Source organism: Panthera uncia, chromosome C2, assembly GCF_023721935.1.
Source record: "Panthera uncia isolate 11264 chromosome C2, Puncia_PCG_1.0, whole genome shotgun sequence".
Lineage (NCBI taxonomy): Eukaryota > Metazoa > Chordata > Mammalia > Carnivora > Felidae > Panthera > Panthera uncia.
The window spans coordinates 141,407,395-141,427,390 of record NC_064810.1 but is presented as its reverse complement, the minus strand read 5'-3'; the positions used below and the strand labels follow the sequence as shown (position 1 = coordinate 141,427,390).

The 19,996-nt window shown below is 37.0% G+C and overlaps 1 protein-coding gene and 1 pseudogene across 5 annotated transcripts in view; one reads left to right on the top strand and one right to left on the bottom strand.

The window, feature by feature from the left end:
• Window positions 1-215: 215 nt before the first annotated feature.
• The window catches only part of AZI2 (5-azacytidine induced 2), a 37,827-nt gene continuing 18,046 nt past the window's right edge, over window positions 216-19,996 (top strand). Inside the window, exons 1-7 of one of the 5 annotated variants that reach the window (XM_049628924.1) lie at window positions 216-811; window positions 9,074-9,122; window positions 15,066-15,139; window positions 16,221-16,441; window positions 17,952-18,077; window positions 18,551-18,650; window positions 19,744-19,892. In XM_049628924.1, the coding sequence (XP_049484881.1) occupies window positions 15,127-15,139; window positions 16,221-16,441; window positions 17,952-18,077; window positions 18,551-18,650; window positions 19,744-19,892 (609 nt within the window). In that variant the 5' untranslated portion in view covers window positions 216-811; window positions 9,074-9,122; window positions 15,066-15,126. The other 4 variants (XM_049628928.1, XM_049628926.1, XM_049628929.1 and 1 more) reach the window with 4 other exon arrangements.
• LOC125921383 (non-histone chromosomal protein HMG-14-like) lies at window positions 10,154-10,544 on the bottom strand (annotated as a pseudogene).

The following is a 19,996-nucleotide window of genomic DNA, read 5'->3' as shown; positions in this document are numbered from 1 at the left end:
AACGGCGCTGAGAGGACCCAACCAACACGCACCACAAACGCTCGGGGACCCCCAAGCGGTCGCTGAGTGAAAAGAAGTCGCTGGAGGACTGCTGAAAAACAAGCCACCGACTCGACCGCCACAGCGGCGGGTAACGGCCCTTACCCAACTCCAGCTCCGCCTTCGCCTCCGCCGACGCCTCCGCCTCCTAGCGTCGCCGCGGCCCCGCCCCGCCGCGGAGGCTCACGGGACACGTAGTACGCCGCGCCCACATCCTCCTTCCCCCACCCCTCAAAGCTGTGCCTTCTGGAATGCCCTGTCAGCTCCCTTCGGCCTGACTTCCGGTTTGCTCGCGCGGCCCTGGCGTCTAGCCTGAGAACAGCTGGGGCCCTACTTCCGGCGGTGCGCTGCTTCCAGCCCCCCTGTACAGTGCTTCCCCTGCGCGGAACGCGAGGCGGCTGTCGGTCGGCGGACGCTGACGAGGCGGGTGCCGGCGGGCCCGGGTCTCGCGCGCGTGTTGCTGGGTAACGGGCCTTCTGCCGGGCCGGCTCGGCCTCTTGTGCCTAGCGTTGGCCCTCCTTCCAGAACCTCCCGGGCCCCAGCCGACGGGCTGGGCTGCGCCCACTGCGGGGCAGCCGAGGCTAAAGAAATGGGAATCCTTCCGCGGCGTTCCCGCAGCGGCTGCCTTCTCTGGGGAAGCGGCGGTGTCTTCGAGGAAACCGGAAGCCCGCGGTGACCTCTGGCGACCCGGTTTGTTTTCGGTCCGTTTCCAAACACTGGGGAATCGAAACTCGGCGGCCCTGGGGGCGGCCCTACGGAGCCTGTCTTCGGGGTGAGTGACTCGATTCGACCGGGCTAAGGGTGCGGGCAGTGTCGGGATCAACCTCCGCTGCTGTTGCTGCTCGGAAGAGACACGTCATTTTCTTCCCAAACCCTTGCCCTCTCCTTTTTGACTAGGGAGCGGCCCGCCCCTGGGCATCCCTAACTCCTGTTTGATTTGCACGCTAGCTCTTCCAAGCCTTCCGTCCTCCGTCACTTTATTTCCCCCTTTGGCTTATTTTCTTTTCATATTCTGAATTAATGGAGCGCCTTTAGTTTCATTTCATTCATTGAAATTGCATTTCTATCGGGAACGGAAGAAGGCTGTGTAGCTAGGACGCTACTGCCTGGGGCATCCAAGCTGTGGGGTTGACGTTAACGAGGCTAACAGTAGGTAATTCGTCGTTTCTCCAGCGTCTGACCTGTGTGTTTGGCATGAGTTTTCGATCATTTGTTGAGTTACTACTATAAGCACGGTAGGTGGACTGTCGTTTCCTACAAACAAGGAACTTATATACTCAAAAGCGAGGTGAAGTGTTAACTAAAACGAGTGTGTTGTTGGAGATACGCTAAGGTGATCAAAGGTAGTGACTTTTTTTTTTTAATTTTTGTTTTTTAACATTTATTTATTTTTGAGACAGAGAGAGACAGAGCATGAACGGGGAAGGGTCAGAGAGAGGGAAACACAGAATCTGAAACAGGCTCCAGGCTCTGAGCTGTCAGCACAGAGCCCGACGCGGGGCTCGAACTCACGGACCGCGAGATCATGACCTGAGCCGAAGTCGGCCGCTTAACCGACTGAGCCACCCAGGCGCCCCAGGGTAGTGACGTTTTAGGATGGAAATAGACCCGTGCCTCTCAAACATAGGAAACATTTTCTTTTTTACTATGGAATTTTGAATTGGGTTGCTCGAGATCTCAGTATATAATTTAAGTTCTAGTTTTCTAAACGTGCCATATCTAATTTCCCAAGCTATTGTGCTCGCTCCCTCCTTCATCTGTAAGTTAGGAATGATAATCCCTCACGGGGTCATTAGAAAATTTTAATGCGATATTATTTATTAAATGGGAAGTTGTTTACACACGTAAGGTTTTAGTATTAAAGAGGGAGTATGGTGTAATGGGAAATGCACTGGATTAAGTCAGAACAGTAATTCAGGATCTGAGTGCTGAATTTTCCACTTAATCGCTTGACACTGGTTGGGGGACCAAATCTCTTCTTCATTTTTCCTATCTCCTAAATGAGAGTTATGTTTACTTTTCACCGCACCGACGCATAGTTTCTAAGAGTTTTGCTGGCTCTGGAATCAACTGGCTGGTTTTCATTCCTTGGCTTCCCCACTTTCTAACATTTGCCTCTTAGTCAATCCACCTGTGATAACAGGAAATTCTTGCCCACATGAGAGGTCTTCTGCAGATTTAACGAATCGTCATGAAGAACAGAAAAGTAGTTCCCCTAAAAGCTGCCTGACCTACCCTAAACCATCGGTAAATATTGTCAACACAACATTTTCATGATTATATGAAATGTGATGAGGTTTTTCTTAATCCATGAAGTAATAAACCCAATGTAGTTTACTTTTTTCTCTTGTGGTATTTATATTCTGGTTATAGTTCTGTTATCGCTATTGGAGAGTAATTACTGCTATACTAATAACACTTGATGTATGTAAGTGCTCAGTTCCATTGAGATATGTTACTTTATGAAAAGAATAAAAAGCAGATTGCCTTTTGTACTTATGCTAACCCTGAGGAAGTCTTATGATTCCCTAGTCATAAGTGTTACTTCTGGACTGTTGCAGTTTAGTGACACTCAGTGAGGGTTATAGAAACGGAAACGGAGTTGTTTATATTGTATGTCCGATGCTGAGTATATTTGGGGCACTTACTGAATTGTAGGACATTTGAGTGCTGAGATCCATAGAGTGACAGTCTCTTGAAAAAAGGCACTTGATTATCTCTTCTTTGTAAACTAGGTAGGCCATTCCTGCGCCTAATTATTTGATTAAAAATAGGGAACGAGGAGTAAGCGTTGATCCGTTTGCCTCCATCAGACTTCATCTTTGCCCCATCGTGTCTTGACTGATCCTATGAAGTGGGTTAGGGATAATTTAGCTTTTCAGAAGTAGAAGGATGATGGAAACAGGAGGCTCAGTTCAGGAGGCAACATAGAATAGAGGAAAAGAGGTAAATAGTTCTTGATTCCAACCCTAGCTCTGTCGCTACCACCAGTCCGACTACAGGGAAATGAGCCTCACCTCTTCAGAGCTTAAGTTTCTTTATCTGTGGTGGTGATAACAACTTTCTAGCCAAGATTGGTGTGGATTTGAGGTAAGGTTTGTGCTATACCAGTTAGTCAGTTTCTGGAGAAAATGTGCATTCTTTCTGTCTGTTGAGGTTGCCATTTTATATCTGCATTAAATTTTGCCTTCACAATTTCGGAAGGTGGGATCTTAGTGATGTAGTTCAACCCTGTCATTTTATTGGTGGGAAAATTTAGATCGAGAGAGGTAAACCTGTCAGTAATCAAGGTGGCAGATTGTAGACTAGAGTCTGGGTTTCTGAATCTCTGGTCAGTGTTCTTTCTACCCCTGAGCTCTGCCTTTTCCAGATTCTTATTAGAAAAAATCCGAATCCATGTTGTATCGTCTCTCAGAATGTTGTATTAAGAGCACAGATTTAGCAGAAAGCTTATATGGGTTCACATCCCAGCTTTGCCACTGATTACTTATGTAGCTGTAAGTAAGGTATTTAATTTTTTTAAGACCTTGGCTGTAAATTAGGTTAAGAGTTCCTTCCTAAGAAGCTGGAAAATGCCTGTGGAAGCACTAGTGCCTGGCATATGGTAAGCGATGGATATGGTAAATACCATGATGATGAAATAGGACAGGATAATCCTATGTTTTCCTAGTTTAAAAAAAAAAAAAAAGACCTGTCTGGTGTCAGAAGATACTTCTGTGTTTTCTAGCATCTCACAACCCCATATGTATAGCATGTCTCACCTTGGGCTCTTAATGTTGATTGTAGTGAAGATTGCAATTTAGGATTTTCTAGAATAATTCTTACAGTGTTTGAATGTTTTTTTCTTGGTCTCTCCCTTAGCCTCAGGAACTACTCTTGCTACTTTTTACCCACCTTATATGGCAAATACGTTGCTCTTTCTCCATTATCATTGCAATATTGTGATTTATAAGAAACGTATATTTGATCATTTAGATAGCCAAAATATGTTTCTCATATGTATTTGGCTTTTGTCCACAGTTCTTGGCCCACAGCTCCCCAAACCCTTGGAATTTTCTGAGGGTAAGAGGTATGGGATCATCTTTTGTCCTATTTGGTCACTTAACAACCTCTTTTACTGAAATTGCTTCAGAGCCATGAAAGTGAAATGGGTGTCTTCTTATTCATAACCAGTCCCTGTTTACTGAAACTATGTTTATGGTAATGAGATGACTTTGGACAGCAACTAAGGATGGGGCTGATTGCCAAGGAAACCAACCATGTAATTAGAGGGTTGGAGCTTTCAGTCCCACCAAGGTTGGTAGAGGGAAGGAGCTGAAAGTTGGATCGATTGCCAATGGCTTAATCATTTCTGTGTAAGGAAGCCTTTGTGAAAACCTAAAGAGGAGAGGGTTCAGAGAGCTCCCAGAACTTTTTCACATGCCACTGTGCCAGCCTCAAACTCCAGGAGGACAGAGCTGCTTTGTTCAGGACCTGTGTATCTGTGTGGTCGGAAGCACAGGTAACAACCTAGGCTTACAATTAGCATCCAAAGTGAGGGCAGTCTTGTGGCACCAAGCCCTTTACCTGTGGAATACGTTACTGTCTCTGGGTAGATCATTTCAAAATGGAGTTGAATCGTAGAGAGCTTTGCTTATTGATAGTGTAGAATCATCTGCCCCTCATGTTGGGATTGGCTGACGAGAACACGTTTTAATCATTCTTGGGAATTTCATTGTTCTCAGCAATAACTGTCAACATCTTTCACCGTAACCCTTTTTAATTCTCTTTTAATTTGTACTTTTCTTATGTAAACATCTAAGAAGAGTCAGTTTAATTCCAAATATATAAAATATTGGCATTATATATTTCCTATAGGTAAATCTATCTGATTTTCCTATACTATTGTGATGAGAGAGATAATGAAGTTGCTTTCTATAATTTTAAAAACAAAATCTCCATGCAAAAGTTAGGTGTTGTTTAACAATTGATAATATAAAACTAACCATGCCCACAATTGTTTAATAATACTAGTTACAGTTGGAATTCTATGAATCGCATAATAGCCACTTTGTAGAGTAATGACTCTCAAATTGGATAGGGACTTAAAATCATATGGGATGATTCAAAAGTCAAAAGTTCAGTTTGACATTTTCATCCCAGATATGTATCTATATCTATATGTAGATATAGATACAGATATAGATATGTCTATAGATGTATATATATCTATATCTATATATACTGACTTGCATAGATCTGCAGTGCAGTCTAGCAGTCAGTATTTTTGTTTATTGTTTTCCATTATCATTTTATTTATTTACTGAAATATAGTTAACATATTGTTATATTAGTTTCAGGTGTAAAATATACTGATTTAACAACTGTATATATTATGCTATGCTCATCCCTACCCCTCTGGCAACCATTAGTTCTCTGTATTTATGGACCATTTCTGCTTTTGTTCTTTTGTTTTTTAGATTGTACATCTAAGTAAAATCATATAAGATTTGTCTTTGACTTATTTCATTAGCATGATGCCCTGTAGGTCTATCCCTGTTGTCACAAATGGCAAGATCTCATTCTTTTTTACGGCTAATATTCCATTGTGTGTGTATGTGTGTACCGTATCTTCATTATCCATTTATCAATGGACACTTAGGTTGTCTCCATATCTTGGCTGTTGTAAATGCTACAGTAAACATAGGGGTGCATATATCATTTCAAATTAGTGTTTCCATTTTGGGGGGGAATTATGGAGTGATACGGTTTTTCTATTTTTAAATGGTTTTTTTCTATTCCATTCTATTCCAGAATATGTGTTTTTCTATTCCATCATGTTTTCCACAGTGACTATACCAATTTACATTTCCACTAGGGAATGCACTAGGGCCTCTTTTTCTGTGCATCTTTGCCAACACTTAATATTTTTTGTGTTTTTGATAGTAGCTATTCTGACAGTTGTAAGGTTCTATATCCTTGTGGTTTTGATTTGCATTTCCCTGATGGTTAGTGATATTGAGCATCTTTTAATGTATCTGTTGGCCGTCTGTATGTCTTCTTTGGATAGATGTCTATTCAGGTCCTCTCCCCATTTTTTGGTCATATTGGGATTTTTTTAGTGTTATATAAGTTTTTATATTATCAATATTAACCCCTTATCAATACGCCATATGCAAATCTCTTCTCCCATTTGGTAGATTGCCTTTGTGTTTTGTTGATGGTTTCCTTTGCCATGTGAGTTTGTTTATTTTGGTGTAGCCCCAATAGTTTATTTTTGCTTTTGTTTCCCTTTCCTGAGGAGACATGTCTAGAAAAATGTTGCTAAGTCTAATGACAAAGAGATTACTGCCTAGATTTTCTTCTAATTTTATGATTTCAGGTCTCACATTTAGGTCTTTAATGCATTTTGAGTGTATTTTTGTATATGGTATAAGAGTGTGGTGCAGTTTCATTCTTTTGCATGTAGCTGTCTAATTTTCTCAATACCAGTTGTTGAGGAGACTATCTTTTTCCCCGTTGCCTAATCTTGTCTCCATTGTCATAGATTAATTGACCATGTCAGCATGGGTTTATTTCTGAGCTCTCTATTCTGTGTCTGTTTATGTGCCACTACCATACTATTTTGATTACTGTAGCTTTGTAGTATATCTTGAAATCTGGAATTGTAGTATATCCAGCTTTGTTCTTCTTTCTCAAGACTGCTTTGGATATCCAGGGTCTTTTATGATTCCATACAAATTTTAGTATCATTTGTTCTAGTTCTGTGAAAAATGCTGTTGGTATTTTGACTGGGATTGTATTAAATCTGTAGATTGCTTTGTGTATAGGATGTACATTTTAACAATACTCTTCTAACCCAAAAGTATGGGATATGTTTCATTTGTGTTGTCTTCAATTTCTTTCATTGTTTTATAGTTTTCACTGTACAGATCTTTCACTTCCTTGGTTAAGTTTATTGTTAGGTATTTTGTTCTTTTTGGTTCAATTGTAAATGGAACTGTTTTAATTTCTCTTTCTGCTACTTTTTTATTAGTGTATAAAAACAACAGATTTCTGTATATTAATTTTGTAAACAACTTTACTGAACTTGTTTATTCTAATTTTGGTGGAGTCTTCAGGTTTTTTTTTTTTTTTTATGTCTAGTGCCATGTCATCTGTAAATAATGACAGTTTTACTTCTTACCAGTTTGGATGCCCTTTATTTCTTTTTCTTGTTTGTTTACTAGAACTTCCTAGGCTAGGACCTTCCAGTACTATGTTGATTAAAAGTGGTGAGAACACTCTTGTCTTGTTCCTGATCTTGGAAGAAAAGCTCTCAGGTTTTCAGTATTATGATGTTAGCTGTGGGGTTTTCATATATGACCTTAATTATCCTGAGGTATGTTCTCTCTAAACCCACTTTGTTGAGAGAGTTTTTATTATGAACAGCTGTTGAATTTTGTCCAGTGCTTTTTCTGGATCTATTGAGATGATCATCTTACTTTTATCCTTCATTTTGCTAATGTGGTATGTCACATTAACTTGATTTGTGGATATTGAACCATCCTTCATACCCAGAAGAAATCCCATATGATTGTGGTGAATGATCCTTTTCATGTATTTTTGAATGCAGTTTGGTAAAATTTTGTTTGAGGATTTTTGCTAGTATTTGTTTGACTTCATCAGGGATATTGACCTGTAGTTTTCTTTTCTTTTCTTTTCTTTTCTTTTTTTTTTTTTTTTTTTTTTTTTTTTTTTTTTTTTTTTTTTTTTTTGTAGTGTCTTTGTCTGGTTTTAGTATCAGGATACTGCTGGCTTCATAGAATGAATTTGGAAGTTTTCCTTCCTCTTCTGTTTTTGGAACGGTTTGAGAATAAGTATTAATTCTTTAAATCTTTGGTAGAATTCACCTGGTGAATCCATCTCATCCAGGATTTTGTTTGTTCAGAGTGTTTTAAGTTAATGATTCAATTTTATTACTAGTAATTGCTTGTTCAGATTTTCTATTTTTCCTGACTCAGTGTTGGAAGATTGTGTTTCCAGGAGTTTATCCATTTCTTTTCAGTTGTTTGTCCAGTTTGTTGATACATAGTTTTTCATAGTAGTCTCTTAAAATCTTTTTTGTCTTTGAGTGATATCAGTTGTTATTTCTCCTCTTTCATTTCTGACTTTTTTGGGGGCCTCTCTCCTTTTTTTCTCTTTATGAGTCTGGCCAGAGGTGTATCAATTTTGTTTGTCCCTTCAGACAACCAGTTCTTTATTTCATTAATCTTTTCTATTGTTATTTGGTCTCTATTTCGTTTATTTTGGTCTATTTCGTTTACTTCTGCTCTGATCTTTATTACTTTCTGCCTTCTAGTAACTGTGGACTTTGTTCTTCTTCTGGTTCCTGTAGGTATATTGTTAGATTGTTTATTTGAAATTTTTCCTGGGGCTCCTGGGTGGCTCAGTTGGTTAAGCCTCTGACTTGAGTTCAGGTCATCATCTTGCAGTCTGTGAGTTCAAGCCCTGTGTCCAGCTCTGTGCTGACAGCTCAGAGCCTGAAGCCTGCTTCTGATTCTGTGTCTCCCTCACTCTCTACCTCCCCCTGCTTGTGCTTTCTCTCTCTCTGTCAAAAATAAACATTAAAAAAATTTTTTTTAATTAAAGTTTTTTTCTCGATATAGACCAGTATTGCATTAAATATCCCTCTTAAAACTTCTTTTGCTGTGTCCCAAAGATTTGGGACCATTGTGTGTTCATTTTCATTTTCTCAGTGTATTTTTTTTTAAGTTTCTCTTTGATGTCTTCATTGACCCATTGGTTGTTTAGTGCCATGTTGTTGAGCCTTCACATGTTTGTGTTTTTCCAGTTTTTCTCTTGGGATTGATTTTTAGTTTCATATTATTGTGGTCAGAAAAGATTCTTGGTATGATTATATTCTTAAATTTATTGAGACTTGTTTTGTGGCCTAACGTGATCTATTCTGGAGAATGTTCTACGTGCACTTGAAAAGAATGTGTATTCTGTTGTTTTGGGTGGAATGTTCTATATATGTCTGTGTTAAGTCCCTCTGGTCTAATGTGTCTTTCAGAAACACCATTTCCTTATTGATTCTCTGCCTGGATGACCTATCCATTGATGTAAGTAGGGTGTTAAAGTTTCTGACTATTATTGTATTACTGTCAGTTTCTCCCTTCTTGTCTGCTAACTAATGTTTGCTTTATTTATTTAGGTGCTCCAATGTCAGATGCATAGATATTTATAATTGTTACATTCTCTTGTTGGGTTGATCCCTTTATAGTTACATAATGCTCTTCTTTGTCTCTTATTACAGTCTGTGTGAAAGTCTGTTTCATCTGATAAGTATTGGTGCTCACAGGTTTTTTTTTTTTTCCCCGTAATTGAGTTTTTATTGTTTGTTCTGGGGATCAGAACAGACATTTCAATTTGTACACACTTCTAGACATATGTACCGAACAATTTGAAAAATCACGTAGTTGTGATTTCTTTTTCTAAAGGTTATTTCAGTGACCTTTCAGCTTAAAATTTGGAGGCAAATTTTTCTTAACAGCAATATATTCAAATGTTGATATGCTGTTGCATTGTTAAGTCCCATTATTTCACAATTTAATATTATATACATTACATACTCAAATTTTCAGTCTGGCACAGCACATTAGCAAAGTTACTAGGAAAACTGGACCAAATCCAAGATGTTACAGAGGGCACAAAATTCTGACAGGGAGAGGCAAGATCAAGGAGTGGTCTTCTTTAGGAATCAATTCTGTCAAAAACAACATTGGAATAGAAGTAATTTAAGATGTTCAAGACCTAGTAAACTCATGACTGACTCCAAACTGACATTTAGTATGCTTGGCATTATAGGATATAAAAACTGCCCCATCTATGGAATGTTAAACTGACACCTAAGATAATCAAAGCATCCCATATTCAATATCCCGCTATTTTCTGGTTGTACCAAAAAATAAAAATTAACAACTAGCAAATGGTTTCACCTTTTTAAAAAAGCATTTACGCTTAAATAATGGTATGAGGGGGGATTCCCTCCTTCCTAAAAATGTTTGTGGAGCTACTAAAGAACCTGCATTCACAAAATAGTTAATAAAACTATTCCTCTGGATTGTATACGTAGGGAGACAGGGACCACTACTAATAAGACATGGTATATGATATTAATCAGACTTGGCTTCTTTCTCTGCTGCTTCATCAGAGGCTAGACTCCCCTCATTTTCAGTTTTTCCATTTTCTGTAGGTTGGTTTCCTTTTGTTTCTTGGTTAGCCACTTCAGCCTGTTTTCCCTTTGCTTTCCTTTTCCCCTTTACTTTTTTTTTGTCTGAAGATTTATCCTTTTCTTCCTCCTTTTTTGGCTTCTTTTCCACTTTTGTGGGTGCAGGTTTGGCGGACAGCCTCACCAATTTCCTCTTGGGCTACTCCTTTGCCACCCCCTCAGTGGAGCTGACCTTCCTCTTGGGCATTGTGGCAGTAGGGTAGGTGCATGCTGGGTGCCTGCAGGTCACAGAGTGCTGAGAGCCTTTACAAAGTTGGGCTGCCTGGTTGCAGCCGCTCCTCCCACACCCAAGCTGCTCCGACATACCCCAGATTTTTTTGCTTTAGTTTGCATGGAATATCGTTTTTCAGTCCTTCACTTCAATCTGAAGTGAGTCTCTTATAGGCAGCATATAGGTAGGTCTTGTTTTTTTAATCTATTCTTCACCCTATGTCGTTAGATTGGAACATTTAGACCACTCACGTTTAAAGTAATCCTTGATAGGGGTACCTGGGTGGCTCAGTTAGTTGTGCTTCTTCTGACTCTTGATTTCTGCTCAGGTCATGATCTTGAGCCCCTCGTTGGGCCCTGCCCTGAGCATGGAGCCTGCTTGAGATTTTCTCTCTCCCTCTTTCTCTCTGCCCCTCTTGTGCATGCATGCGCTCTTTTGTTCGCTGTCTCTGTCTCTCTCTCCAAATAAATATTAAAAAAAAAAAAATTGTTGATAGGTATGTGCTTAGTGCCATTTTTTGTTAATTGTCTTCTGGTTATTTTTGTAGTTTTTCTCAGTTCCTTTCTTGATCTCTTTCCCTGTGATTGAGAACTTTCTTTAGTGTTATGCTTGGCTTTCTTTCTCTTTTTTTGTGTATCTTTAAAGGTTTTTGGTTTGTGGCTACCATGAGTTTCATATTTGACATCCTAAGTGTAACAGTCTGTAGTAAATTGATGGTCACTTAAGTTCAAACACATTTTGAAAGAACCTCATTTTTACTCCCACATTTTATGTATACGTTGCCATATTTTACATCTTTTTTATTTTGTTACTACTCTTAAGTAATTTTTTTAGGACATAATAGATTTTACTACTTGTGTTTTTTAACGTTCATACTAGCTTTATAAATGATTGCTGTACTAACTTTACTGTATGTTTGCTTCTATTTTTACTCTTGAAATTTTTTCCTTTTCTAATTATGGTCATTTCTTTTCCACTTAAAGTCCCTTCAACGTTTATTATAATACCAGTTTAGTGGTGATGAACTCCTTTAACTTTTGCTTGTCTGGAAAACGATTATCTCTCCTTCAATTCTGAATGATAATGTTGTTGGGTAGAATATTCCTGGATGTAGGTTATTTACGTTTCAGCACTTTGTATATATCATGCCAGTCTCTTCTGGCCTGCAAAGTTGCTGCTTTTAAAATTCTTTATCTTTGATCTTTGATGATATTTTAATGTATGTCATGTTGTGGACCTCCTTTGGTCCATCTTGTTTGGGACTCTGGTTGCTTTCTGTACCTGGATGTCTGTTTCCTTCCCCAGGTTAGGGAAGTTTTCAGCTATTATTTTTGTCAAATAAGTTTTCTTTCTTTCTGGGACCTCTGAAATGTGAATGTATGTTTACTTGATATTGTCCAAGAGATCCCTTAGCCTACCCTCATTTTGTAAAATTCTTCCTCTTCCTCCTCTTCTTCCTCCTCCTCGTCCTCCTTTTTTATTGCTGTTTAGTTTAGGTCCTTTCTATTATCTTGTCTTCCAGTTTGCTGATTCATTCTTTTGCATCTTCTAATCTGTTGATTCCCTCTAATGTATTTTTTATTTCAGTTGTTGTATTCTTTTTTTTAAGTTTACTTATTTATTTAGAAAGAGAGAGAGGAGAGAGAATCCCAACCCGGGTACATGCTGTCAGCACAGAGCCCCATGCAGGGCTGGATCCCATGAACTGTGAGATCATGACCTGAGCTGAAAGCAAGAGCCAGATGCTTAACCCCAGTTTTTAAGTAATCTCAACACTCAACATGGGGCTCAAGCTCACAACCCCAAGGTCAAAAGTTGCATGCTCTACCAACTGAACTGGCCAGGCACCCCTTGGGTGTGTTTTAATCTATGGCTATTTCTCATATAATTTTTAGGACAATTAAGATAAGCAATTTTCATGCTGCTTTCCAGTGCTTTCCAAGTCATGTTTATAGTACAATAAGTAAATATTTGGAATAATAGTATGAAACCTGAAAGAAGCATATAAATGCAAATAATACTTTCTCATATTTCTCACCAAATGCACCTTTTTGGTGATTTAAAACCAAAATAGGAAATAAGATTTAAATATATAAAATAAGCCAATCGCATTACTGATTTTGTCCTAAAAAGGACCACTTATCATACTATACATGTGACTTTGTTATATCATTATATCTCCTTCCATCTAAGATACTTAAAAGTCGTTCCATAAGATTCCTAGTTTTGTAGTTCTTAACAAATCTGAGTATGTGGAAAAATCTTGGGGGGGGGGGAAATACTGATAGTTCAGGCTCTGAAATCCAAGTGCTTGTACTGTATGTTATCTGATCTTGGTTAAGCTTTGTAACCTTCCCAGGCCCCAGTTTTCTCATCCGTGAAATGAATACAGTAAGATTTTCTACCTCAGAGTGTAGTCATGAGAATTAAATGGGATAATGTTTTTAAAATACTTAGCACAATACTGAGTAGTTCATTTGGTTACAGATACATTTTATAAATATTGTGTATTCTTCACATTCTTGAATCCTATCCATTCTTGAATTCCATAGAATAAGGACCAAATTCTGTAGTCTCTCTGTTATAAAGAGAGTTTGTTTCTGTTAGGTTTTTTTATTTCACATTTTGCTGTTTATCTTTTCATACCTTCTCCCCACACTTTCAGGTCTTTGAACTTGTTTCTCCTTCCTAGAAGTTTTAAGTACAATGAAAATAACCATCCTCTTCACTTAAGAGTACGGGACTAAGAGTCATTTTTTGTGTGTGTGATACTTCTTTCAAAACCATTCCTCCTTCCCAACCCTCAATTTTCATAGCATTCTCTCTTGTTTCAAATATATTACTTATCTTTATGGTGTGGTAATTATTTTACTGCACAGCTGTTTTCCACACTGGGTTTTCCTTGCTGAATAAATGATTGTTTCGTGATAAAAATGAATAGGAAATCACACAGCTGAGCTAGCTAGAACTTTGTGTAAAGTAAAAGCATATATGCTCTGATCCTTAAAGTGCACAGTCTGTAGGACATCTGTGTTGATTGTGTAGAGCAGTTTATGCTTACTTCTTGTTTTTCAACTTTCTTTGGAGAAAAAATTATCCCAGTTGAATAACTCCTCATTTGGATATTAAGATATGAGAAATTATGTCTAAGATGGGCACAGTTTTATCTCTCCTTAAACTATACTGCATGCTGCCACTTAACTAGCGAACTATTCTTGTTCTGCTTAGCAAGCTTTTCAGATATAATATGTAGGAGAAAGAATCTTATGTGGATATACATATGCATACTTGCAGTTTGCAATGTGGGAATAACCCATACTTTCCTTTTGGAGAGGAAATATCAACATTTCAGCTATCAGCAGCATGACTGGTATGATGTTTGCTGTTATTTTGGAAAAGGGTTGAATTCAGAGAGGAAAAAGTAAACCCCATTAAAGGAAGAAAACTTTTTCTTCATTACGAGAAGAAAGTATATCTTCCACCAGAAGCAGCAGAAATTAAGTATGGTTCTAAGGACCTGCCACCTTTTTGGGATATGTAGGTAGCATAGTCCTTTCTTATTTTTGGACTTTATTGACAGGCTGGGAAAGATTCTAACTTAAGAGTAGGAGTTGTCCTATATGGTTAGAAAAAAATTTTTAATATTTTTAATGTTTATTATTTTTGAGAGGAAGAGAGAATGTGATCGGGGGGAGGGGCAGAGAGAAAGGAAGACACAGAATCCAAAGCAGACTTGAGGCTTATGGGTATCAGCACAGAGCCTGACGTGGGGCTCGAACTCATGAACTGTGAGCTCATGACCTCAGCTGAAGTCGGATGCTTAACTGGCTGAGCCACCCAGGTGCCCTGCTTAGAAATTTTCAAGTTGGTATTGGTGAAAATTGTCTGATAGCTTTCACCTACTCAGATTGTAGTACACACATTCATTTTTGCCTACCTCTCCTATAATCCTAGATATAAAAAAATTGCTAGGCATACCAAACTCTAACATTAGTTGAGAACAATTGGAAGCTTTTCATTGTAAAACCAGTAAAGCAGAAATACAGTGATAGAAGACCAGAACCAGAAAAACACACACTTTTCCTAATACTCATGTTGTCTGAAATACAGCAAAATGGACTTTATAGGCATTGATTGATACAGGGAGGGAGGCTAGAAGTTTTGGAGAAGAGCAGGCATAGTAAAACATGGATTCTGTGGTTTAATCACCTATGTTTATATCTCAGTTCATTATTTACTATGTTACTTGGGAAAATTACTTAAATTCCTTTTACTTCAATTCCTCACCTTTAATATTCTTGGAACAGTGACTGACACAATAAGCAATAAAATATTATTCCAAGCAAGGAATAGTAAATAAAATTTTTTTCAGTAGTCCTTAATTATGTAAGATACATGAAATTCCATTATAGTCTTTATTTAGAATGCTGTATTTGGTGTTTTATTTCAAACTTAAAAATGTTTAAAAGGATTTTTTAGGTTCTCTTATGATATGCAGTCCCTCTTACCCTGTTTTTCCCATGAGGTCTTAAAAGGTTTCAGCCACAATTTCTCCTTCCACAGTGTTTTTCAGGAACATAACTCTCAGATGGGGAAGTAATGATGAACCTAACAGCAAAAGTAGATGTACAGAGCAAGTAAGTTCCCTAACCAATGGAGTAACTGGCTGCTTCTCTTAGGTGTTAGAGTTGGGGGCACAATGATGAACAAAACAAACATAACTTGGACCCTCACAGAGCTAACTAACATCTACTAGCTTTTACTTGGACTGAGTACTTAACCTTTTTGATCCTATAAAATGTAGATGATACCTACCTCATAGAATTGTTTGGATGGGTTTAAATGAGATAGTATTAAGAGAATGTAGTACAAGGTACTAGGACACGGTAAGTACTGAAATGTTAATTCCGGGGCCCCTGGGGGGCTCAGTCAGTTAAGCATCTAACTTCGGCTCAGGTTATGATCTCGCAGTTCATGTGTTCGGGCCCCGGGTTGGGCTCTCTGCTGACAGCTCAGAGCCTGGAGCCTGGTTCAGATTCTGTGTCTCCCTCTCTCTCTGCCTCTCCCTCACATGCTCTCTCTCTCAAAAATAAAAAAAAAAACATTTTAAAAAGTTTTTTTAATGGGTACTATTGCAGTTGCACAACAAACAACTACTGGTATGGGAAGAATATAGTGGAGCATGCCTTAAAACTTCTGTAATAGTCTTGTAATGAATTGTACTTGGAGTTTTTGATAATTTATAGTTTGGGAAGCTATAAAACTTGCTATTTATATATGTAAGTGGAAATGCTGATAAGAAAAAAATAATGGGTATTAAGTATTTAAAAATGTTTATCCTTTCCATAAAAATGGTTTCACAACTTTTTCTAAAACTTAATAATAGCTTCGGTTGGTTTCAAATGCTTTATAGATATCAACTCATTTAATATTCTTATGAATTCTGTGAAATAGTCGCTACGATTTTTTATACTTTATAAATAAGGAAACTGAGGCAGAGAGATTAAGCATCTTGCCCAAAGCCACACTGGCTCTAAGTAGTAGTACTTGGATGCAGCTCCTAGAATCTGGTTTCAGAGTCCATGCCCTTTACCAGTATTTTATGCTGCCTCTAAAAGAAAAGAGTTTTTAAACATTGCCCCAGTATGCTCATTCTGAATACATCTCTCTTGCTCATTTATTCAATGAGACATTTGTATTTTATGTTCTTTTAAAAAGCTGTCATGGATGCACTGGTAGAAGATGATATCTGCATTCTGAATCATGAAAAAGCACATAGGAGAGATACGGTGACTCCAATCTCAATATATTCAGGAGATGAGTCTGTTGCTTCACATTTTGCCCTTGTCACTGCATATGAAGACATCAAAAAACGACTTAAGGATTCAGAGAAAGAGAACTCTTTCTTAAAGAAAAGAATAAGATTTTTGGAAGAAAAGGTAATTATTATCTTTATTATATTTTATGACTTAAAGAATAATTTAAAATACTTGACGTTTTAAATAGTTTTCTATCCTGTCTTCCATGGTTTACTAAATTTCCAAGAATTACTCACTTCTAATCTTAAAACCCTGGGCATACTGCACTTATCATACTTTACATATAATGTACATGATGAATATTTGTAGAATATTCAACTTGGAACAGCAATAACAACTTCCAATAACAACTTGGAATAGATTTTTCTTTTTTCAGATTGCCATACCTTCATAAACTGTGTTTTATTCGGCATGTTAATATGTGTGCAAAAAATTATATGCCAACAAAGGAAATTAAGTGTCAAAGGAGGAAGCTCCTGTAACATTATTCTAATATGTTTAAAAATGTCTTCACCAGAATTGACATACATCTTCTTTACCTGCACATTCTCTTTTGTTTTTCAACACACAGAATAATGCTTTCAACTGATAAATTAATGTCATCTGTTTACCTTTTTCATGCAGAAACCTGACACTCCTAAATGTTATAGAATATTTAAGCTTGATAGCTGATCCCATTATAAATCATCACATCTACTTGGCTTTGGATAGTGGAACTCTTCAAAGCTCCACTATAAGTTCCATATAAGTGGAACACTTATATTTTTGTTTTTGAGTTTTAAAGTTTTAACTTAGTTTTATGTTTATTTGGATTAGATCATTTTATTTGTATTTTATGAACAGCAGCTTCGCCAAAGGGAAAGGAAATGGATTCTTAGCTGCCAAGGAAATGAATTATCTTGTTACAAAAACTGTAGGATGGGGCTTGGTAGAGTTTGATTCATCTAGGGGAAGTACGAGAAAGGAAGTCAGTTGTAAAAATCATGATTTCTTTGAATTCCTATGCATTTTCTTTAATGATAATCAAATAAATTTGTGATATACTGGGATAGAGTGAGAAAAGGTAACATTTTGGAGTTCATAGTTATGTTTATTTTTAAACTAAGTAGAAAAATGTGATTTGGTATAGTTAACATTGGAGATAGTTCTGTACTTTGTGACCAATAATCCTATTAATTTCTATTCTGGAATAATCTAGTACTAAATGAACTAACACGTTTATTCTCTAAAAAGCCAAGTATACCTTCATTTCTCACTTTTTCTGATGATGGAAATGAAATCCTACTGGCTTGGAAAACATCTTCGTACTATAAAAGAATGATGTAGTATTTTAGTGTGATGAATTAGTATATGCTATAAGACAGAAAACACTGATTAAAAGCATAAAATAGAGCACTTTAAAAATACTTACCTGTATTTTTTTTCTTTCTTAATCAATAAAGCTTAATTGTTGGAAGTGAAATGTTTTATTTAATTATAGTCCAGGCTTTATCCCTGCATTACAAAAAAAGTAAGGTGTAGAGTCATCAGAAGACTGGCTTCTTTGTGTGTGTGTGTGTGTGTGTGTGTGTGTGTGTGTGTGTGTGTAGAATTCCTTCTTAAGCTTTCTCTTCTAATTTCATTCTCTTAGCTTATAGGAGCTCGATTAGATGAAGAAACAAGTTCTGTGGGACGTGAACAAGTAAATAAGGCCTATCATGCATATCGAGAGGTTTGCATTGATAGAGATAATTTGAAAAGCAAATTGGATAAAATGGTAAGTTGGTTTAAAAAGAATATCTATATATTGGGAATGAGTTTCTTCTTCAGGAAGCTTAAAATTAGAAATAAATATTTATATTTATGAAATTAAAAATTGAAAATATACATGCTCAGGGCAAAAATAGCAATTTTTAATAGTAATATTTGTAACTTATTTCTGTGCAAAATAAATACTTTGTATGTAATGATGTTTAGGACTTAAATATGTCTAACTCCACTAACTTATTTTTAAAAATCATGACATAGTAGGATTTGTCAATGTTTTTAAAAATGAAAAGAAAAAAGAAAAAAAGCCAGTGAATAATATCCTAAGTTTGAAAGACAGAGAGATTAGCGAAAAACTGGGTTCATTTTCCCACCTCACTTTTTAAAAGGCCTGAATCGGTTTTTTTCATCTACCTGAAAATTAATATATATCAAGCTACAGATTATACCAAATGTAATTTGGCATTTTCCCTACTTAACTAGAATAAAGACAACTCTGAATCTTTGAAAGTATTGAATGAACAGCTACAATCTAAAGAAGTAGAACTTCTCCAGCTAAGGACAGAGGTGGAAACTCAGCAGGGTATGCCACTTATTTGTTACAAATGTTATAATGGAATCAGTACAGTTTTCCATTTATGTGTTATATCCATTACCAGGTTTCTTTATCTGTATGCTAAGGCCTTAACTTATTTTATAATTTTAGGCTTACGTTAATTTCTCTGATCTGCTTTCACAAAATATCAACCCCTTTTAACTTTTCCTTAGATATAAATTGCACTTTTCCTAGAGAAAATTTGATGGTTTTTATTCAGGGCTAGTTTGTGATGAAGTAGATGAAGAAAGGAGTAGAACCCCATCCTTGTCAAAACGTCTTGCCTGCTGGTATGTCCTGGCTTTTCCTTTCTAATGAACTTTTGCCTGCTATTAGACGCCTGTCATGGAGTAGTTACAATTCCTTTTTTTTTTTTTTTTTAATTTCTGAAGGCTGTTAAAATGTGCAGATGCAATGCTGGAGTGAAAAATTAGTTATGGAACAATATGGGTATTGGCCTCTTCCCATAAACATTCTGATGAGCCAAACTGAAGAGTAGGCCTCTGAGGGAGACCTTTTGATAGGAGATTGAGATGAGCTCTCTTACAATAGCTGGTTGGGGATTTTTCTAGGTAGGGAGTCTAAAGCATTTAGTCAAGAGTAAGTCAGTATCCAGTTGTATTGAGTTTCTGCAGTGGAATGTTCATCAGTAAATCATTTTGATATCATGTTCTAGGCCTTATGGTCAAACTCTCTGGGGGGACTAGATGGAGTGATTAGCTACGTGAGCTTCAGTTTCCTCACTTCATTTACTTTTATCACTGTCTTAACCTTGACTTACATAAGTAGATTATTGACTTGTCTACGATTTGATTAGTGTCGTATATTTTAAAGTTCCAGACTTACAAACTTGTACTTTAATGTAAATAGAAAATCAGGGACAGGGATGATTAATACATTCTAAAACAAGATTGGCAGGTTTTATATTCTCATTAGCATAGATCTTTGAACGTAATTATTGTTTTTTAAAAACTTACTTGTGCATGTTTTATATTAGTTTTTGCATTATGTACATTTTACTACGGAATTGCAACAAATGTGAAGGCAGAAATAACAATTTTAACGTCTATCCTTTTTTTAGTGATAAGGAATTTAAATCCACCTTCATCAAACTGGGAGGTGGAAAAGTTGAGCTGTGACCTGAAGATCCATGGTTTGGAACAAGAGCTGGAACTGATGAGGAAAGAATGTAGTGATCTCAAAATACAGCTACAGAAAGCCAAACAAATGGTACTACAGAATTATTAAATTGAGAAGTTCAGTATTCAGTACTGTGTACTATTTGTAGGATTTGTAACTAAGGATTAAATTGTAGAGTTAACTTATATTGTTGC